The sequence below is a fragment of the Pleurodeles waltl genome, chromosome 7, assembly GCF_031143425.1.
Source record: "Pleurodeles waltl isolate 20211129_DDA chromosome 7, aPleWal1.hap1.20221129, whole genome shotgun sequence".
Lineage (NCBI taxonomy): Eukaryota > Metazoa > Chordata > Amphibia > Caudata > Salamandridae > Pleurodeles > Pleurodeles waltl.
In genome coordinates, this window is record NC_090446.1 from 577,977,317 (window position 1) to 578,000,626 (window position 23,310).

Consider the following 23,310-nt stretch of genomic DNA (forward strand, 5'->3'; position numbering starts at 1 on the left):
CCCACGTGCCTGTTGTTATTTCTCCCCAGTTGTTGTAGAAATTGGTTAGTCTCCCCCCACTGGTGTTATGTGTTGGGGATTTGTGACGTTGAAGTCACTGTTTATTTTGTGGAGTTTTGGGACTCTGGAACTTCCCTCTACTCTTTGGGAACTGTCCTCCTCTGTATTGTCCCCGAAAACATCCCCGCTGATATTGACTTTGATAAGTGGGTCTTGTTTGTGAGGGTTCTGTGCTCTGTCCCCGAAACCCCCCTCGAAAATGTGATTTCCGAAATGTGCCTCTGCTCTGTGGGGAGTAGAGTGCACCCATGGCTTTGGCCGTATCTGTGTCCTTTTTAAGTTTTTCGATAGCAGTGTCCACCTCCGGCCCAAACAACTGCTGTCCGTTAAAGTGCATATTCAGGACCGCTTGTTGTATTTCCGGCTTGAATCCTGAGGTGCGTAGCCATGCGTGCCTCCGTATGGTCACTGCTGTATTTACAGTCCTAGCAGCTGTGTCGGCTGCATCAATTGCTGAACGTGTCATTGTTCGAGATACTCTGGCCTTCCTCCACCACTTGTTGTGCTCTTTTTTGGAACTCTTTGGGAAGGTGTTCTATGAAATGTTGCATTTCGTCCAAATGAGCCCTATCATCTCTCGCTAGTAATGCTTGTGAGCTGGCAATGCGCCATTGGTTGGCTGCCTGTGCCGCAACCCTTTTCCCTGCAGCGTCGAATTTGCGACTTTCCTTGTCTGGAGGTGGGGCATCTCCTGAGGTGTGTGAGTTCGCCCTTTTGCGAGCTGCCCCTACTACCACTGAGTCTGGTGTTAATTGCTGCGTGATGTACACAGGGTCTATTGGTGGCGGTTTATATTTTTTCTCCACCCTTGGAGTAATGGCCCTGCCCTTCACAGGCTCCTGAAACACTTGTTTGGAGTGTTTGAGCATTCCTGGTAACATAGGGAGACTCTGGTACTGGCTATGTGTGGACGACAGTGTATTAAAGAGAAAGTCATCCTCTATAGGTTCTGCGTGCAGGATGACATTATGAAACGCAGCTGCTCTTGACACCACCTGTGTGTAGGCAGTACTGTCCTCAGGTGGTGACGGTCTAGCTGGATAACTGTCGGGACTGTTATCTGATACAGGTGCATCATAAAGATCCCATGCGTCGGTATCATCCTGACTCATCCCTGTATGAGTAGAGGACTGCATCATTGGTGGAGTGGCTACCGGTGATGGTTGTGGTGACCGTTGTGGAGATGGTGGCGGAGTGATTTGTCTTGCTACTTTTGCCTGTGGCTGCTTGTCTTTCTCTTGGAAGGCAAGTTTTCTTTTCATTCGGATTGGAGGGAGAGTACTGATCTTCCCTGTGTCCTTTTGAATGTGGAGCTTTCTTTAGAGTGTAATCTGGCTCCCCTACCTCTAGTTCCTGTCCGAATCTGTGTCCTTGCATCTGTGAGGACAGGCCCTGTTCCTCGGTGTAGGAACTGGATTTCGGTTCCGAGGCCGGATGTTTCGGTATGGAAACTTTTTCGGCAGTCTTTTTCGGCTCTGAAGACACTTTTTTGATTTTTGGCGTACTGATCTCTCAATGCAGACTCATTTCGGTGCCGCCCTCTCGGTGTCGAGATTGCTCTGACCCCGTGTCTCGGGGTCGAGTCTGCTCTGTGCCGGTATCTCGACCGGAGTCGGATGACTTCGACACATGCATGCCCTTTTTCGGTGCCGATGGTTCTGTCACCTATTTTTCGGGTTAAGCCATGGCCTGTTGGCGGTAGCGTCCCGTGGGCTTTAGTGGTTTTTCCGTGAGTTTTGTGTGTCGTCTTACTCACGGTTTTCAGCGTCTGTTCGGGATCGACCTCATCCGAGTCCAAATCCGCGATGGAGAAGGTTTCTTCTTCTTCTTCTTCCAAGTGTTGTTGTCCTGTCGGCGCTGACGCCATTTGTAGTCTTCTTGCTCTTCGGTCTCTTAACGTCTTCCTCGACCAAAATGCTTGACAGGCCTCACAGGTATCCTCTTTGTGTTCTGGAGACAAACACAAATTACAGACCAGATGCTGATCTGTATAAGGATACTTGTTGTGACATTCGGGGCAGAAGCGGTATGGGGTCCGTTCCATTAGCCTTGAAGACGCACGCGGTCGGGCTGACCAGGCCCCGCCGGAGATTCGAAAACCCCTAAGGGCCACCAGAGCTCTTCAAAATTCGGTGTCGATCTGTTGTAACTAACCCGAAACCGAACGCGAACAATACCGTTGAATTTTCCGAGATTTTAACTAACTTTCCGAAACGAAACGCGGAGCGAAAAAGAACACGTCTGAACCCGATGGCGGAAAGAGAACAATCTAAGATGGAGTCGACGCCCATGCGCAATGGAGCCGAAAGGGGAGGAGTCCCTCGGTCTCGTGACTCGAAAAAGACTTCTTCGAAGAAAAACAACTTGTAACACTCCGAGCCCAACACTAGATGGCGAGATGTGCACAGCATGTGTATCTGCAGCTACACATGCCATCGAACATATATATATATATACACACACACATATATATGTATGTACATATAAATATTTAAACCATGAGTTAATATACATTAGTTAAACAGGTTTCAAGAATGTGTGTGTAGTTTACTGTTATGACATTGTAGCGATACATATTTTCTAAAGAACTATATATAACTAGAATAAAAATAATCAGAGAAAAAATATTTATCAACATAGGCATACGCAGTCTATAGCTGTTTGAATATGGTGGTTATGAGGGAAATTTGGAGAGCCAACTCTTGAGTAGTTTTCTGAAGACAAGATAGTTATCTGTGGCTCTTATAGTTGGGGGTAATAAATTACATAGTTTGGCTGCTTGAACGGAGAAGGATGTACCACCTATAGTCTTTTTCTTGTATGGTGGTGTTCTAAGGCAGGGTGCCAATCTTGAGCAGAGGTTTCTTTATTGAATGTACTTGGTTATTTTGTTTCTGATAAAAAGCGTTCCTGTTCCATGTATAGCTTTGTGGGTGATACAAAGCAGCTTGAAGGTGCATCTTCTGGCAACGGGTAACCAGTGTAGTGCTCTCAAGGCAGGGGAGATGTGGGCTTGTGGATTTACATGTAACAGTAGCCTGGCGGCGGAATTCTGAATACGTTGGAAATCCGAGGTGGGGGAAGATGCGTCGTAGAGTCTTCAAGGTGATGAAGTTTGTTCATGCTAATTTGTCCACTTGGGCATTCATTGTTGACTTGGAGTCCATGGTGATTCCAAGGTTTTTAACTTCCTTGGATAATTGAGGAGGTGGCCCGAGATCGTCAGGCCAAGCGCACAGTGGGTCATAATTTTTCCAGTCACCACATAGGAGTATTCCCGTTTTGGAGGCATTTAGTTTGAGAGGGCTCCAAGTCATCCACTGAACAACGGCTCTGAGACAACTGAAGATTTGTAAGTTTTCAATGTTTTTGGGGCATTCTAATTTAAGTAGTATTTGTGTCTCATTTCCATAGTTGTGGCATGCGAGATGAAAATCATTGATCAGTTCTGATAATGATATCATGTAGATGTTGAAAAGCAATGGTGAGATGATTGATACTTGGGGGACCCCTGGATCAGGGTGATGTAGGGTTTGGACGAGAAGGAGGGCGAATAGATATTAGTTCTTTTTTGAAGGTAGGATGTTATCCAGTCGAGAGCAGTCCCTTCTATGCCGGCTTTGTGAAGTCTTTGAATTAGGGTGTCATGATCAACCGTATCAAAGGCAGCCGAGAGGTCCAAGAGAAGTAGTGCAGCAACTCCATTGCGGTTGACTGTGTTTTTAAGATCATCCCAGATTGCTATGAGTGCTGATTCAGTACCTCTTCCTGGGCGCAATCCAGTTTGGAAGTCTGAAAGTATAGAGTTGTCTTCAATGAATTGTGACATCTGGGTGAATCTCTATCAGTTTACCCAGGAAAGGTCCATTTGTGATTGGTCTGTAGTTGTTGGGATCTTGCGGGTCTAGTTTTGTTTTCTTTAATAACGGTCGTTATGTATGCTGTTTTCAGGTCTACAGGAAAAGTTCCTGTAGTTAAAGAGTTGTTGATGATTCTTGTTACAGGTGTGGCAGCAGAAGTAGATAAAAGAATGTTCTTGAAAATGTGTGGTGGGCAGGGGTCAGAACCGGAAGGTCTGCTTGCTTTGACAAAACCATAAATTCACCTTGTGATATTTGTTTAAAGGTCTGTAGAGGCTGGGTTGGTTTATTCTTAGAGGGTATTTTAGGAAAGGTTGTTGGTGCTGATGGTTTTCATCTGTTTTAAATAGGAGTCCAATGTGTCTGCCTTGGTTGTGTAATGCATTGCCAGTTTGTTTGTGAAATCTTGAGGAGTGGGATGACTTCCTTCCATGCATGTAGGTTTTCTAAATTCATTGAGAATTTTATAAAATTTTGTGGTGTCATATTTAGCATTTTGAATTCTTTCTGAGTAGTACCTTTTTTGATAGATGATTTGTATGTTCTGTTAAGTTTGTGTAGCTGCAGTTTGTCTCGAGTGTTTGTTTTGAGCCAGGTCTGCTGCAACTTTCTGATTTCTTGCTTTATCTTTTTAAGTTCTGTGTTTCTCCAAGGTGTTGGTTTTCTATAGTCGTGTTTAGTTTTTCTGAGTGGTATTAGGATATCAAAAGCTTCCTGTAGCCACTCAAAGTTTTGGAACAGAATTAATAGTAACTAGATCTGTGTTGGCTGTTAGTTGTGTTTCTAAGTCATCAAAACTGAGTTTTCTCCAAGGTCGATAGGTGCATGTAAGTAAGTAGTTGTGGGGTGTGTTGATTTGTGGAGTTTTATGTCGGAAAGGTATCAAATGGTGGTCTGACAATGTGATTGGCGTGATGCTATGAATGGTAACTAGTTCAGGCTTAGCAAAAATTACATCTAGGATGTGTCCACCGATGTGTGTGGGATTGTGTACCATCTGATGTAGGTTCAATGCTACTAGGCCAGTGGTGATAGCTTTTGGATGGGGCATATTGGGTTTGTCAAACCAAATGTTTAGGTCCCCAAGAATGCATAGGTTTGAGTATAATGTAATAAGGTTTGAGACTGTATCTAGAAAAGCATCTGGGAATGTTGAGTTGTTAGGTGGAAGCCTGTAAAGGAGTAGAAAGTTACAGGAGGAAGTTGGAGTAGGGTGGCATCTGGTGAGGGCTTCAGAACCTTGTATGAAAATGTCTGTTTTACTGAGAGTTATTGCCTGTTTGCATATAATAGTTAGTCCACCTCCTCTCTTGCCTATACGGTTTTGTGTGATGGTTTGATAGTCTGGAGGAAGGGCTTCATGCAACACTGGGGCCATGTCACCTCCCAACCATCTTTCTGTTATGAAAAGTAAGTCAGGTTGTGTGTCTGTGAGCAGGTCGTAGATGTGGTGCTTGTTTTTTGCGAGTGACCGAGCATTTATAAGCTGGCAGTTTGGAAAAAGTGTGTAGGAAAGTTGGCTCTGTATGCACTATTTCAAAGTAAGGAATAGTATGCACAGAGTCCAAAGGTTCCCCTTAGAGGTAAGATAGTGGCAGAAAGAGATAATTCGAATGCTCTATTTTGTGGTAGTTTGGTCGAGCAGTAGGCTTATTAAAGGAGTAGTGTTAAGCATTTGTTGTACACACACAGGCAATAAATGAGGAACACACACTCAGACAATTCCAGGCCAATAGGTTTTTGTATAGAAAATGAAAATGTCACTTACCCAGTGTACATCTGTTCGTGGCATTAGTCGCTGCAGATTCACATGTTTAGCACAGTCCGCTGCCTGGTGTTGGGCTCGGAGTATTACAAGTTGTTTTTCTTCGAAGAAGTCTTTTTTGGTCACGGGACCGAAGGACTCCTCCCTCTTCGGCTCCATTGCGCATGGGCGTCGACTCCATCTTAGATTGTTTTCCCCGCAGAGGGTGAGGATGGAGTTGTTTGCTATAAATAGTGCCCATGCAATGGAGTGAATACGTATGTACATAAAAAGTTTATAATAATTATTTACAAATGTACAAATGTTTAAGATTTAAGATCTACTTTAAACGGCTACAGGCTTCCCGGGGAGGCGGGAGGGCACATGTGAATCTGCAGCGACTAATGCCACGAACAGATGTACACTGGGTAAGTGACATTTTCAGTTCGATGGCATATGTTGCTGCAGATACACATGTTTAGCATAGACTATAAAGCAGTTACCTCCCCTAAAAGCGGTGGTTTAGCCTGTAGGAGTTGAAGTAGTTTGGAATAATGTTCTTAGTACAGCTTGGCCCACTGTAGCTTGTTGTGCATTTAGTACGTCTACACAGTAGTGTTTAGTAAATGTATGAGGCGTAGACCAGGTTGCAGCCTTACATATTTCGCTCATAGGAATGTTTCCTAGAAAGGCCATTGTAGCACCTTTCTTTCTGGTTGAGTGTGCCTTTGGTGTAATAGGCAATTCTCTCTTGGCTTTAAGATAGCATGTTTGAATACATCTGACTATCCATCTAGCAATGCCTTGTTTAGAGATTGGAATTCCTATGTGTGGTTTTTGAAAAGCTATGAACAGTTGTTTTGTTTTCCTGATTAGCTTTGTTCTGTCAATGTAGTACATTAGTGCTCTTTTGATGTCTAATGTATGTAGTGCCCTTACAGCCACGGAATCTGGTTGTGGGAAGAACACTGGCAATTCTACTGTTTAATTTAAATGGAATGGTGAGATTACTTTTGGTAGAAATTTTGGATTTGTTCTTAGAACTATTTTATTTTTGTGTATTTGAATAAATGGTTCTTGTATGGTAAATGCCTGTATTTCACTTACTCTTCTGAGGGATGTGATTGCAATGAGAAATGCGACTTTCCACGTTAGATATTGCATTTCACAGGAATGCATGGGTTCGAAAGGTGGACCCATGAGTCTTGTTAAGACAATGTTAAGGTTCCATGAAGGAACTGGTGGTGTTCTTGGTGGTATAATTCTTTTTAGCCCTTCCATGAATGCTTTAATAACTGGTATTCTAAATAGAGACGATGAATGAGTAGTTTGTAGGTAAGCAGATATTGCTGCGAGGTGTATTTTTATAGATGAAAAAGCGAGGTTCGCTTTTTGCAAATGTAGTAAGTATTCCACTATGTCCTTTGTAGAGGCATGCAATGGTTGGATTTGATTGGTATGGCAGTAGCAAACAAATCTTTTCCACTTAGATGCATAGCAGTGTCTAGTGGAAGCTTTTCTAGCTTGTTTTATGACCTCCATACATTCTTGTGTGAGGTCTAAGTGTCCGAATTCTAGGATTTCAGGAGCCAAATTGCTAGATTCAATGATGCTGGGTTTGGATGCCTGATCTGTTGTTTGTGTTGTGTTAACAGATCTGGTCTGTTGGGTAGTTTGACATGCGGTACTAGTGAAAGGTCTAGTAGAGTTGTATACCAAGGTTGTCTTGCCCATGTGGGTGCTATCAGTATGAGTTTGAGTTGGTTTTGACTCAATTTGTTTACTAGATATGGAAGGAGAGGGAGAGGGGGAAAGCGTATGCAAATATCCCTGACCAACTCATCCATAGAGCATTGCCTTGTGATTCGCGGTGTGGGTACCTGGATGCGAAGTTTTGGCATTTTGCGTTTTCTTTTGTTGCGAACAAATCTATCTGGGGTGTTCCCCAAATTTGAAAGTAAGTGTTCAGAACTTGGGGGTGAATTTCCCATTCGTGGACTTGTTGGTGATCTCGCGAAAGGTGGTCTGCTAGCTGGTTTTGGATCCCTGGAATAAATTGTGCTATTAGGCGAATGTGGTTGTGAATCGCCCAATGCCATATTTTTTGTGTTAGGAGACACAACTGTGTTGAGTGTGTCCCCCCCTGTTTGTTTAAGTAATACATTGTTGTCATGTCGTCTGTTTTGACAAGAATGTATTTGTGGGTTATCATGGGCTGAAATGCCTTCAGCGCTAGAAATACTGCTAACAGTTCTAGGTGATTTATGTGAAACTGTCTTTGATGTATGTCCCATTGTCCTTGGATGCTGTGTTGATTGAGGTGTGCTCCCCACCCTGTCATGGAAGCATCGGTTGTTATGACGTATTGTGGCACTGGGTCTTGGAAAGGCCGCCCTTTGTTTAAATTTGTACTGTTCCACCATAGAAGCGAGATGTATGTTTGGCGGTCTATCAACACCAGATCTAGAAGTTGACCCTGTGCCTGTGACCATTGTGATGCTAGGCACTGTTGTAAGGGCCGCATGTGTAACCTTGCGTTTGGGACAATGGCTATGCATGAAGACATCATGCCTAGGAGTTTTAATACCATTTTTGCTCGTATCTTTTGTGTTGGATACATGGCCTGTATTACCTTGTGAAATGTTTGAACCCTTTGTGGACTTGGAGTGGCTATCCCGTCTGTTGTGTTGATTATCGCTCCTAAGTATTGCTGTGTTTGGCACGGCAAAAGGTGTGACTTTGCATAGTTGATGGAGAAACCTAGCTTGTGAAGGGTCTGTATGACATACTTTGTGTGATCTGAACACTTTGTTAGAGTGTTGGTTTTGATTAACCAGTCGTCTAAGTAAGGAAACACGTGTATTTGCTGCCTTCTGATATGTGCAGCTACTACTGCTAGGCATTTTGTAAAGACTCTTGGCGCGGTTGTTATTCCGAATGGCAACACTTTGAATTGGTAATGTATTCCTTTGAATACGAACCTTGGGTATTTCCTGTGTGAAGGATGTATCGGTATATGGAAATACGCATCTTTTAGGTCTAATGTTGTCATGTAGTCTTGTTGTTTGAGCAGTGGGATCACGTCTTGTAATGTGACCATGTGAAAGTGGTCTGATTTGATGTAGGTATTTAGTGTTCTGAGATCTAGTATTGGTCTCAGAGTTTTGTCCTTTTTTGGTATTAGAAAGTACAGTGAGTAAACTCCTGTGTTTTTCTGTGGACTTGGTACTAATTCTATTGCGTCCTTTTGCAGTAATGCTTGAACTTCTAGTCCTAGAAGATCTATATGCTGTTTTGACATATTGTTTGTTTTCGGTGGGACGTTTGGAGGGAATTGGAGAAATTCTATGCAATAACCATGCTGGATAATTGCTAAGACCCAAGTGTCTGTTGTTATTTCCTCCCAAGATTTGTAGAACTGGCTTAGTCTTCCCCCCACTGGTGTTGTGTGAAGGGGTTGTGTGACTTGTGAGTCACTGTTTATTTTGAGGGGTTTTGGGACCTTGAAATTTTCCCCGATTTCTTGGAAATTGGCCTCCTCTGTATTGTCCCCGAAAACCTCCCCTTTGATATTGTCCCTGGTAGGTAGGTGGTCTTGTTTGTGAGGTGTTGGTTTCTGTGGGTTGACCTCGAAACCCTCCCCTAAAAGGTGTTTTCCGAAATGTGCCTCTGCTCTGCGGGAGTACAGTGCGCCCATGGCTTTGGCTGTATCGGTGTCCTTTTTTAGTTTTTCAATGGCAGTGTCCACCTCTGGCCCAAACAATTGCTGTTCATTAAACGGCATATTGAGCACAGCCTGTTGTATTTCAGGTTTGAACCCAGATGTGCGCAGCCATGCGTGTCTCCTAATTGTGACAGCAGTGTTTATTGTCCGTGCAGCTGTATCCGCTGCGTCCATGGAAGACCGTATCTGATTGTTCGAGATACTTTGTCCCTCTTCCACCACCTGTTGCGCTCTTTTTTGGAGCTCTTTAGGTAGGTGTTCGATGAGATGTTGCATTTCATCCCAATGAGCCCTGTCGTATCTCGCCAAGAGTGCTTGCGAGTTGGCGATACGCCACTGATTTTCTGCTTGTGCTGCAACTCTTTTTCCCGCTGCATCAAATTTGCGGCTCTCCTTGTCCGGAGGTGGTGCGTCACCTGATGTATGCGAGTTGGCTCTCTAACGAGCTGCCCCCACAACTACTGAGTCCGGTGTCAGTTGTGTCGTAATAAATATAGGGTCTGTGGGTGGCGCCTTATATTTTTTCTCCACCCTTGGAGTTATAGGTCTGCCTTTAACTGGCTCCTGAAATATTTGTTTTGAGTGCCTTAGCATTCCCGGGAGCATGGGAAGGCTTTGATAATGGCTATGGGTGGAGGACAGGGTGTTAAAGAGGAAGTCATCCTCAATAGGCTCCGAATGTAGTGATACATTATGGAATTCGGCTGCCCTAGCGACCACCTGTGCATATGAGGTACTGTCCTCAGGTGGTGACGGTTTAGTTGGGTACGACTCTGGGCTATTGTCTGACACTGGGGCGTCGTAGAGGTCCCATGCATCTGGATCATCCTGGCTCATTGTGGTATGAGCTGGCGAGTGTGTTAATGGTGGAGTTTGCGCCGGTGATGCATGAGTTGATGGTGGTGGAGAAGGTGGTGGAGTTACTTTTTTCACCACCTTTGCTTGTGGTTGCTTATCTCCTTGTTGGAAGGCAAGTTTCCTTTTGAGTTTGATTGGGGGAAGAGTGCTGATCCTCCCAGTATCTTTTTGAATTAAGAGCCTCTTTTGCGTGTGATCTGGCTCTATTGTTTGTAATTCCTCTTCAAATCTGTGTTTTTTCATTTGAGAGGACAGTCCTTGTTCCTCTGAGTAGGAACTGATTCTCGGTTCGGATGCTGGTTGTTTCGGCACCGAAACCTTTTCTACTGATTTTTTCGGCTCCGACAAAATCTTTTTTCTTTTCTGCGTTGTGCCCTCTCGGTGCCGACCAATCTCGGTGCCGCTGTCTCGGTGCCGAATGTTGTCTGCGCCACTCTCTCGGGCCCGAGAGTGCTGCGTGCCTGTATCTCGACCGGAGTCGGATGACTTCGGCAGCAGTCTGCCCTTTTTCGGTGCCGATGGACGGTCAACTACTTTTTGGGTTAAGCCATGGCCTGTTGGCGGTGGCGTCCCCTGGGCTTTGTCAGTCTTTGCGTGAGCTTTTTGTTTCGACGTCTTACTCACGGTTGACGTTTCTTCGGCGTCGAGTTCTTCGGAATCCGACTCTTGGATGGAGAAAGTTTCTTCTTCTTCCTCCTCGAACCGTTGTCGTCCTGTCGGCGTGGATGCCATCTGCAATCTCCTGGCTCTTCGGTCTCTGAGCGTTTTCCTCGACCGAAACGCGCGACAGGCCTCGCACGTATTCTCCTTGTGCTCGGGGGACAGGCACAAGTTAGAGACCAAATGTTGATCCGTATAAGGATATTTATTATGGCATTTAGGACAGAATCGGAACGGGGTCCGTTCCATCAGTCTTGAAGTCGCAAGCGGTCGGGCCGACCAGGCCCCGCCGGGGGATCGAAATTACCCCGAAGGGCCACCGGAGCTCTTCAAGATTCGGTGTCGATGTGTGCTAACTAACCCGATACCGAACGAAACAATACCGACGATTTTTTCTGAGATTCTAACTAACTTTCCAACCCGAAACACGGAGCGAAAAGGAACACGTCCGAACCCGATGGCGGAAAAAAACCAATCTAAGATGGAGTCGACGCCCATGCGCAATGGAAACGAAAGGGGAGGAGTCCCTCGGTCTCGTGACTCGAAAAGACTTCTTCGAAGAAAAACAACTTGTAACACTCCGAGCCCAACACCAGACGGCGGACTGTGCACAGCATGTGTATCTGCAGCTACACATGCCATCGAACTAGAGTATTACGGGGGTGTTGTGTTTTATAGATGAATGTATGAGGTGTGTAAGAGGGGATGGATGTGTGTCAGGGGAGTTTGTGTTAGTTTTGATGACTGGAAGCGGTAATATGAGTGGTGCAGTGTGAGGATTATATGTTTGAGCGTAATTGGTGAAGAGAGGGGAAGGGTGTTTGTAGATGGTGTGTTGGAAGGCTGGGTTTAGGAATTGTTATGATGAAAGGTGGTCTGTGTGGAGCAAATAGAGGATAGTGTTGTTGGTTTGTATGAACAGGGAGTGTGTGGTTTTGTGTTGTGTGAGTGATGGCAGGCTGTGTTAGTGGGAGTGGACAGAGTACTGTTTGCTGTGAGAATGAGGGTGTTTTACTGTAGTAGTTGTGGGGGATTTGTGTTGTAAATGGGGTATCGTGTTGGATGATGGGACATTGCAATCTGTATGTGGTCAGTTTGTAATGCAGAAGTTGGATGTCTTTGCAGATAATGTGTTTGCATGTTGATGTATGTGTAGGGTGTAAAGTAATTTTTGGTAAATGGTAAATTGGGCAGCATTTATGGCCCTAATTGTCCTGAATAGGCCCAAATAGGCAACTGCCCTGGTCTTCTCCACCCTTAGCCTTGACGCCCGGGCTGAGACTCCCTGAGCCTTAGGCTTAAAAAGCCCTACTGGCCAATAGAAACCTAGTCCTAACCCTAACCAATCAGATTTGTAACCATATTTCAAACAACCAATGGGAGACCCAGCCCTAATCACCAATCATACCCCTAATCCTGACAACCAATCACAACCCCAACCCTAAAAACATGAATCCATCAGAATCTCAGCCCTACTGCCAATCACAAGCCCAGCCCTAAAAACCAGGAACCAATCAGAATCTCAGCCCTACTACCAATCACTAGCCCAGCCATGAAAAACAGGTCCCCCATGTAAGTCCCTAGTATATGGTAACTAGGTACCCAGGGCATTGGGGTTCCAGGTAATCCCTATGGGCTTCAGCAGTTATTCTGCCACCCACAGAGAACCCATGCAAAGGGTTCTGCAGGCCTGCCATTGCAGTCTGCGTGAAGCGGATGCACACACCCAGTTTCACTACAGGTCACTGTAAGTCACCATTATGGTAGGCCCTCTCAGCCTAGAGGGCAGGGTGCAGGTACCTGTGTGTGAGGGCACCCCTGCACTAGCAGAGGTGCCCCAACGAACTCCAGCCTCAATCTTACTGTGGGATGCCATTTTACCCATGTGCTGGACACAGGTCACTCACTACACCTGTGTCCAGCTACATAATGGTAACTCCGAACCTGGGCATGTTTGGTATCAAACATGTCAGAGTCATACCCCAATACTAATGCAAGTATTGGAAGTAGGATTCCATGCACTCTGGGGGCTCCTTAGAGGACTCCCAGCATTGCTACCACCAATCTTCAAGGGTTTTCCAGGCAGCCCAGCTGCTGCCACCCCTCAGACAGGTTTCTGCCCTCCTGCTGTATGATCTGATCAAGCCCAGGAAGGCAGAACAAAGGATTTCCTTTGGGAGAGGGCGGTAACACCTTCTCCCTTTAGAAATAGGTGTGACTGGCTTGGAAGGGGTAGTCTCTCCAAGCCACTGGTTTGCTACAAAGGGCATATTTGGTGCCCTCTGTGCATAAACCAGTCTGCACCAGTCCCTGCGCTGGCACAAAACTGGACAATGGAAAGGGGAGTGACCACTGCCCCGTCCCCAACCACCACAAGGGTGGTACTCAGAGTTCCTCCAGAGTGTCCCTGGGTTCTGTCTTGAATCCAAAGTTAGCAGGTAACTCTGGGAGCATCTGAGGGGGCCAGACCAGGCAGGTGATGTCAGAGCCCCCCTCCTAATAGGTGGTCATTTGAATAAGTGACAAATCCCCCTTTCAGGGCTAATTAGGGACTTTTTCTTGGGTGTGTCCTCAGATTCAGCTTGCAACTTTCCAGCAGGACTCCTCTGCAATTTTTACTTCGACTTCTGGCCTCCAGAACTGCTACTGGAACCTCCAGGACCCAAAAAGCTGCTTCCAAGTAGAAAAGACTCTTCAGCAACATTGTTTCCAGCACTCATGCCAGCTTTGCAACAATTTCCTCGCCATGCATCCTCAAAAGACTGCAACTCTTCAGCCTGCACTAGAAGAAGGAATCTCCCGTGGAGTGAAGCAGTCACTTCCCTGCAACCGCAGGCACCTTGAACAAGCAACGACTGGCTGCGTGGATCCCCTCTCCTGCTGAGCTGCGTGGATCCTGCATAAGGGGTGGTGGTCCAGAGTAGTCCTCTTGGTCTTCTTTGCCAGCTGTCCAACTTTGGTGGAGGTAAGCCTTTGCCTTCCCCCGCAGGACAGTACCCCCATGCACCGCGCCTTTCAGCTGCCAAGGCTTATTTGCATCTCCTCCAAGGGATCTTCAGGGGACGTGTAGCTCCAGCCCCCAGCACTCCATCCTGCAAAGGACTGCCTTCAGCGTGGATCTCCTGCAGCGTGGGATCCACTTCTGTAGTGCTATGTGAGCTCCTGCTGCAACTTCTGTGTCCCCATCCTGTGGGACACCTGTGGGTGCTGCCTTTGCTCCTGTGGGCTCTATGTGGCTGATGTGTCCCCTCTGAATCCCCTTCCTAAGTTGAGTCCTTGCTGGTCCCCGGCAGCTCCACTTTCCGACAACCGCAATATTTGCCTTTGCCAAGACTTGTTGGTTGAATTATTGCACCGACACCTGTCTGCAATCTTCTGCATCCCTCAGGAACTCTCCTCCGGCTTCAGGGATACAGTGCTGACCATTCTTTTCATCACCGTCGACCAACTCCTGCAAGTACAGGTGGATGGGTAGTAGCTCCTACTCCTCCTCGACTCCACTGTGACTCTTGGACTTGGTCCCCTCTCTCCACAGGTGTTACTCTCCAGGAATCCACTGCTGGTTTCTTGCAGTCTTGTCTGAGTGTCTTCTTTTTGGGTGGTTTTGGGAAATTCCAGTGATTTACTCCTGCTTTCCTGGTCGCTTTTGGAGGGGGGGGGGAGGAAGGGAAGGGGAGCAGGTTGAGGTACTGGGTTACTTACCTCTGATTTTCTAATATTCCCAGCTCCCCTCTACACATTCCACTTAACTAGGTGGGGGTACCTTATTCGTATTTCATTTTTTTAGTATATGGTATGTGCTCCCCCTAGGGTCACTATGGGTTATTGCTATTTGCACTGTTTTCTAACCCTTTCTATGCTTGTTTCTGATTACTAGTGTATATATTTTGTGTATTACCTGCCTCGTAAGGGTGGGTTACCTATCTAGTAGTTTGTGGTGATTTAGTTAAAAAATAAAGTAACTTTATTTTTGTACAACCAAGTGTTTTCTTTCATGTGTGTAAGTGCTGTGTGGCTACAGTGGTATTGCATGAGCTTTGCATGTCTGCTAGATAAGCCTGGCTGCTCATCCACAGCTACCTCGAGAGCGCCTGGCTTCTAGACACTGCCTACACTACACTAAGAGGGGATACCTGGACATGGTATAAGGTTTAAGTATCATAGGTACCCACCACACCCCAGGCCAGCTTCCTACAACAGGATAACAGAAGAACAACAAAAGAGAAATTGACACCTCTCTTATCCAAAATGGAAAGGTGTGTTTGTTACCTGCGGGAGTGGATGGGGCAAGGGAGGGGAGATGATATACATTCCTGTATGTCTCCGGCATACAGAATAGAGTGAAAAAGAGTGTGCCTGTTTCTGTGGGTGTGTGTGAGATCACAAGAGTAAGATGTAATCAGGCTTACTTGCAAATATTCAATGTTTTGGCAGAGGCAGGTCATATGTACAGGATCGGCTAGAGAGGGAACCCACAGAAAGAGAAAGCAAAATCTAGGCTCACCTGTAGATATGGACATCTCTTGTTTGTCCAATTCGATGGCACCGGTCCTGTGCTTGAGCATCCATTGTGGGGTTCCAGTCACTGTCGTAGAAAATCACAGTGTCTGCACCCGTAAGGTTGACACCCACTCCACCACTGCGTGTCGACAGGATGAAGCAGAAAATGCGCTTGTCAGCATTAAACCGGTCCATGAGGGACTAAAATAGTAATAAACAAACATACAAAAGAAAAGGGAGACTAATTAGAGGATGACGTACAGCATGACAATCATGTGTAATGGTCACAAGCAGCATGTGGCCGAACTGAAAATGAAAGTCACATATCAGATAAAAGAAATACTGACTTAACTCTAATTCAATTCCTTACACATTGTTTTCTTTCATATATTTACATCCTTTAATAATTCCCCCTCTCATTAAGCTGGGAATGCCTTCTAACTTTAAACAGAAGTAAAGAATGTGAAATTGCCATAGGCCTCAACAAGTGTTTGCTTAGTAGCAGATCCAGCTCATTTGAAAAAACCTTAACTTTAGCCAATTAGGTAGAAGTGCTGAGCCTCCAAATCATCTACATGTCATCATAGCAAAGATTTCACGGCACAAAAGTGCAGAATACATGGTGTAAGTGAGCCTCTGACCAAGATTCACATGTGAATATATGAAAGACAGACGCAAGAGACTTACAGTAACAGGTAATTAACAAATCTCTTCTCCAGCGAACGATCTTTCATAGATTTGCATTGAATCAGAATCGCGAGCAGTACATAACATTAACAGACAAAATGGGACAGAGACTAATTCTAAACAGGCTGCAGAGGTCTGACTGCCCCCACTGCTGAATCGGCTGACGCACTGAGGTCCAGGTAGTAGTGCCTAGTGAATATGTGCCTGCACGGCAGAGGTTTTGCAGGAGCATACCAGTATAGAAGGCAGCAGTCACTGCGATTCTCATGGAATGCACCATCAGCGTGCCCTGGAGAGGATGCTTTGACGTGTTGTGCCAGAAAATGACGCAGACTCATAGCCAATATGCCATACCCTGTGCCTGGATACAGGTCTACTTCTTTGTGTAGGGTCAAAGGGCACAAACAGCTTTTCTGATGAGTTCTCACGTCATTTATCGTGTCCACGTAAATCTAATGCACCAGCATACCTCTTGTGGGTGCAAAGCTCTTTCTGCTGAGGCTACAAGGACTGGGAAAGAAAGACAGGCTCAATTAGGTGAAATACTGCAGGGACGTTAGGCATTAATTTAGGAGTGGTTAATTAAATAACTCTGCCTTAAGCAAACTTTGGAAAGGACTATTTTACAGCAAATTCCTAGAACTCCCCTACTCTTCTTGCCAATGTTTGGGCAAGCAGGAGTACTATACTCCAATAAATGAACTTCAGATGAGCTCTATGGATTTGCTCAATAATGAGCTCAGATCCCGAGACAGTGGAGGGTGCTACATAGCAACATAAGTCCTGAACACTCCTTTGTTTTATTTCTTCATGAATCTTTGGGAAAACGTTGATGAGGAATAGTCTCCCGTTCTAAATCTTGAGATTGCTGCCAAATGGGCTCACAATGGTATTTAAGGCCACTCTTGGACAGATGCAGTAGGTATGTATGCTTGCATTTGAGGGAAATGCATGTAAACTGGATGGAAGCGCTTTTCTTTAAACTATACAGAGAAAAGGTTATCTTGACATAAATTTGTGGGGTTACCAGTGCCCGTGCCAGGATGTTTCTGCAGTCAGCTGGAATGTCTAAATAACCAAACTCTAAGTGGTCAGGCACTGGGCTGTAAAACTGAGTACCTCCAGTAAGTAGAAGGTATTTTTCACTGTGCCTGGAGAGGAGCATGGGGTGCATCGTCTGCGGTTCTAAGGGACATGCTAACAGCTTCAGGAGATCCGTTCACTAGTGCTGGTGTGGCCACAGCAGGGCAATGAGTATCAGGAAGCAGTAATACATCTTTGCTTTCATCAGTAATCTGGGGTCCAGGGGAAAAAGAGAAAAAGCTGATGGAAAGATATCAGAACATTCGATTGAAAAGCATTTCTTTGGTTCCTTGTTCCAAGAACCTGCTTGTGTAATACTCGTTTTTCTTGTTCTGGAGTTTAGTGGAAAAAAAAAGTCTAATGTGAGGCAGCCATATTTGCAGGAGATGCAGTCAACTTGCTGTTGGTGCAGCTCCCATTAATGGCAGTCTGATATATTGTGAGTGAGTTCATCTGCCTGGTCTTTCTGACATCTTTGAAGATGTTCCCCTGCCACATCAACTGAGATGGTGCAGTCCCACATCATTTGTGCTTCTTCTGAGAGCAAGAGGAACAAATTATTTACCGTTGGTAATGCCTTATATGGTAGAGACTATATCTAGACCCAGATTCCTTACCTTGGAATTATTCCCAGGCATCAGACTGAATCTGGAAACCTTTTTGTGAAAAGTACCACTACACATAGGTAGGTGGCACTGTTCAACTCCGTGTGGCGGCGTCAGTGCCATGACATTTACGATGCCTATAATGGCGCCACCCAGGCACGCTGACAGTTTCTTTTCACAACTTTCCACGTCAAGAGCGCAGTGTCACGTACAACATTGACCACTGGTCATAATCCTGTTACTAGAAATCCGTCTGCAGAGCAGGGAGGATGGGTGTGTCGGTAAGGAATCTGCGGCTAGATAAAGTCTCTACCAGATAAGGCATTACCGAAGGCAAGTAACTTGTTCATCTGATAGAGACTTCTAGCTGCAGATTCCTTACCTTAGAAATAATTACCCAAGCAATGCCATCCCCAAAGGTGGGTATGCGGAACAATTTCAGACTAGTAAGTGCTGCAGGACCGAACGGGTTAAGTGTCCACCCCGACAGTCCAGGCAGTAGTGTTCTGTGAACATGTGCAATGAAGCCCACATTGCTGCCTGGCAGAGGTCCAGGACTGGAACTCCGTGAGTTAAAGCGGTTGCAGCTTTCGCTCTGGTGGTACAAGCTCATAATCTCTCAAGGTGTTGCGTCTTGACCAAGGCGCAGCAGATCTTGGTACAGAACACAATCTATCTGGAGAAGGTCTGCTTCTGCACAGCCTGTCCTTTCTTCGCTCCGACATACCCCACGAAGAGTTGGTCATCCACTCAAACTCTCATGTGCTGTCAGGGTAAAACAACAATGCTCTTTTGGGGTCCAGATGATGGAGTTACTCCTCTTCCTTGGAAGGATGTGGTGGAGTGTAAAAAGTAGGCAGGGTAATGGATTGGCCTATAAGAAACAGAGTGACCCCTTTCTGGAGAAAGCATGCTCCTGTGTGAAGGAACAATATGTCAGGACAGTTACTGAGGAAAGGAGGCTTGGATGATAAAGCCTGAAGCTAATTGACCCTCCAGGCAGATGTTACTGCTACGAGAAAGGTGGTCTTGATGGAAAGTATCCAGAGGGGGCAATTATTAAAAGGCTCAAAGGAGCACACATTAGAAGAACAAGTTACTTACCTTCAGTAACGAAGTATCTGGTCAAGACAGGATCTAGCCACAGATTCCTTACCTTAGAATCTTCCCCAGGCACCACCATGTATCAAGATTTTTTTTTCCACTTAGTACGCCTGGGTGTCGGCAGAGGGCATTGCTTGACTCCTTAATGACGTCGTCCTCCAGATGTGACATCAACGGAGTCTATATAACTCCCTCGCCAACGCCAGCTTGGTCCATGACTGTCTTCCACGCCCGGAAAGTGGAGCCACAATATAAACAAGCAATGGAGACAGTGTGCTTGAAATAAAGACACCCTTGTGTCAATTATCACCTATGACTTAAGCCCAGGTGTAGATTACCAAATTGAAATCTATATAGACCACAGAGGAACTCAGCTCATACAGCAGGTAGGAAGGGGCATTAAGGAATCTGCACTAGATCCTATCTCTACCAGATATGTAGGAAGCTGGCCTGGTGTGTGGTGGGTACCTAAGGTACTTACACCTTATACCAGGTCCAGGTATCCCCTATTAGTGTAGTGTAGGCAATGTATAGAAGCCAGGCCCTCTAGAAGTAGCTGTGGATGAGCAGCCAAGGCTTATCTAGGAGACATGAAAAGCTCATGCAATACCACTGTAGTCACACAGTACTTACACACATAGAATTCACTCAGTGTGACAAAAATAAAGGGTCTTTACAACAATACCAAAACTCTAGTTAGGCTACCCTCCAATAGGAGTTAAGTAAACAATAGGCATAGAAAGTGATAGAAAACAGTGCAAATGCAAGTAGACAATAGTGACCCTAGGGGGAGCCCAAACCATATACTAAACAAAATGGAAGGCAAACAAAGGACCCCCACCTAGGTAAGTGGAATGTGGAGAGAGGAAGTAGGGGTACTAGGAAACTAGAAAGGTAAGTCCTACAGTGCCCTCCTAGCGCCAAGGAAGAAAAGAGTAAATTTCTAGATTTTACCCCAAACCACCCAAAAGGAAGAAAACACAACACCCAGACAAGACCGCAAGAAATCCGCGGTGGATTCCTGAGGAGGAAGACCTGTGGAAGAAGGGGACCAAGTTTAGAAGTGAAAGAAAAGTCCAGGAGGAGTAGGAGTTACTACCCACCCAGCTGTGCGGGCAGGAGTTGGCAGAGTGAAGGACAAAAACGGTTCAGAATGCAGACCTGGATCAGGTGAAGAGTTGCTGGAGGATGCAGTCATGTGTCCCACGCCGGATTCATAATTGCTATCGGTCAGTGGCATGGAAAAGCCACCAACAACCCTTGGAAAAGGTGGAAGTCGTGCTGAAGCAAAAGTAAAGCTGCCAGGGACCAGCAAGGTCCAGGAGGACTCAACCCACGGGGGAAATCCTAGGGGGACCCTCAGTGTAGGAAAGTAGCCTCTTTCTAGAATGGTAATACCCACTTTTTGACCTGTTAGCATGTTTGACTGTGCTCAATGGGATCCTGCTAATCAGGTCCCCAGTGATTATGCTCTCATTTTTAAACATGGTTGCTGGAACCTTTTTCACCCCACATTTGGCATACTGGTGCCCCCATGTAAGTCCCTAGTACATGGTACACAGCTAGCCAGGGCATTGGGGTACCAGAGGATCCCAATGGGCTGCAGTATGTATTATACCACCCATTGGGAGCCCATGCAAAGTGTTCTATAGGCCTGCCATTGCAGCCTGCATGAAAGGGTGGATGCACCCTTCTCACCATAGGTCACTGCACCAGGTCACTAGAAGTCACTCCTATGGCAGGCCCTTCTAGCCCAGAGGGCAGGGTGCAAGTACCTGTGCATGAGGGCATCCCTGCAATAGAAAGGTGCCACCACGAACTCCAGTTCCATCTTCATAGACTTCGAGTGCGGGGACGCCATTTTACACGTGTACTGGACATTAGTCACTACCTACATAATGGTAACTCTGAACCTGGGCATGTTTGGTATCAAACATGTCAGAGTCATACCCAAATACTAATGCAAGTAGGATTCCATGCACTCTGGGGGCTCCTTAGAGGACCCCCAGCATTGCTCCCGCCAGTCTTCCAGGGTTTTCCAGGCAGCCCAGCTGCTGCCACCCCTCAGACAGGTTTTTGCCCTCCTGCTGCTTGATCTGATCAAGCCCAGGAAGACCGAACAAAGGATTTCCTTTGGGAGAGGGAGGTCACACCCTCTCCCTTTGGAAATAGGTGTTACATGGCGTGGGAGGGGTACCCTCCCCAAGCAACTGGTATGCTTTGAAAGGCACATTTGGTGCCCTCCATGCATAAATCAGTCTACACTGGTTCAGGGACCTCCAGTCCTTGCTCTGGCACAAAAGTGGGAAGGGGAGTGACCGCTGCCCTGTCCAACACCAACCCAGGGTTGGTGCTCGGAGCTCCTCCAGAGTTTCCCTGGGCTTTTCCAACTTAAATCTAAGGTTGGCAGGGACCTCTGGGAGCAACGTTAGTGGCCAGGTCAGGCAGGTGACGTCAGAGCCCCCTCCTGATAGGTGGACATCTGGCTAAGTGACCAATCCCCCTTTCAGGGCTATTTAGGGTCTCTCTCTTGGGTCGATCCTCAGATTCGGCTTGCAAGATTCCAGCAGCACTACTCTGCAACCTCCACTTCGACATCTAGCCACTGGAACCGCGACTGGGCCCTCCAGGGTTGAAAATCTGCCTCCACAAAGACGACTCTTCTAGCAACATTGTTTCCATGGCTCCTTCCAGTTTCTGCAACATTTCCCCAGCTGTGCATCCTCTGAGGGCGGCAAGTCTTCAGTCTGCATTAGAAGGAAGAAGGAATCTCCCTTGGGGTGAAGGAGTAAAAGGCAGGCCTGCAGACAGTTTGCATGGGCTCCCATGGGTGGCATAAGACGTGCTGCAATCCACACTGGAGTGCCAATGCCCTGGGTACCTAAATATCATATACTAGGGATACACCAGTTTGCCACTTGTGGGGTGTAAAGGGTACCAAAGCAACCAAATTTAGAGGAGAGAGCACTATCACTGGTCCTGGTTAGGAGGATCCCAGTGAAAACAGCCTAAGCACACTGATAACAAGCAAAAAGTGGGGATAACCAAGCCAAAAACAGTGACATTCCTACAGCCTGCTAATCCTCGACAACCTTCTGGTGCATAGAAGAAAAAGTAACAGGCAGAAGGGGTTCATGGTCAGATCCAAGACACCACATACTAATTTTGTATGGATCTGATAAAGACATCTTGCAACATCAACAGGGTTTCAAAAAACAAAAATCATAGGTGGTGACATTTAACCTAATCACGGAAGTATTTGATGATAAATTTTGTAGACCGATTTTTGGACCCAGTCAATGAGGCAGGAAAAAACACAAAATCTGCCAGCAGCACGATCTGCACCATTTATACTTTGATGTTATCAGATTAGGGGAAGACAAATCCATAAGAAGAGTCACACAATCCTCTTAGTGGTGACACAGAGCTTTTGCTGGGAAGAAAGTTACCCAGATGCAGGTTAGAACCTGGACCAAATATTCTTAAAGTGAGGAATCAGTGCAGAAGTACCCATTAGAAATATCAGGTATACATTAAGGTGCCTTGAGAGCCAGGAATCTTAAAGTTGGATAAGTTACTTACCTGTAAATCCTAGTTCTCTTCCAGAGGGTATCATCAAAGTCAAACACTGAATATTCCCCGCCCACGTGTGGGGACCCCGCAGCATACATAAATACACATGTATATGCATTAAATGTATATATACACACACACACACATATATATATATGGAAAATGTCACTGTAAGGAAATGCCTCCTTGGCATGGTTGCCCCCTGACTTTTTGCCTTTGCTGATGCTATGTTTACAATTGAAAGTGTGCTGAGGCCTGCTAACCAGGCCCCAGCACCAGTGTTCTTTCCCTAACCTGTACTTTTGTATCCACAATTGGCAGACCCTGGCATCCAGATAAGTCCCTTGTAACTGGTACTTCTAGTACCAAGGGCCCTGATGCCAAGGAAGGTCTCTAAGGGCTGCAGCATGTCTTATGCCACCCTGGAGACCTCTCACTCAGCACAGACACACTGCTTGCCAGCTTGTGTGTGCTAGTGAGGACAAAACGAGTAAGTCGACATGGCACTCCCCTCAGGGTGCCATGCCAGCCTCTCACTGCCTATGCAGTATAGGTAAGACACCCCTCTAGCAGGCCTTACAGCCCTAAGGCAGGGTGCACTATACCATAGGTGAGGGTACCAGTGCATGAGCATGGTACCCCTACAGTGTCTAAACAAAACCTTAGACATTGTAAGTGCAGGGTAGCCATAAGAGTATATGGTCTGGGAGTCTGTCAAACACGAACTCCACAGCACCATAATGGCTACACTGAAAACTGGGAAGTTTGGTATCAAACTTCTCAGCACAATAAATGCACACTGATGCCAGTGTACATTTTATTGTAAAATACACCACAGAGGGCACCTTAGAG

The 23,310-nt window shown here is 46.0% G+C and overlaps 1 protein-coding gene across 1 annotated transcript in view; it reads right to left on the reverse strand.

The window, feature by feature from the left end:
* SRCAP (Snf2 related CREBBP activator protein) overlaps positions 1 to 23,310 on the reverse strand; it is a 1,275,580-nt gene that overhangs the window by 217,564 nt on the left and 1,034,706 nt on the right. Inside the window, exon 29 of the mRNA XM_069201690.1 lies at positions 15,411 to 15,607. Coding sequence (XP_069057791.1) covers positions 15,411 to 15,607 — 197 coding nt within the window. The remainder of the gene's footprint in view (positions 1 to 15,410; positions 15,608 to 23,310) is intronic.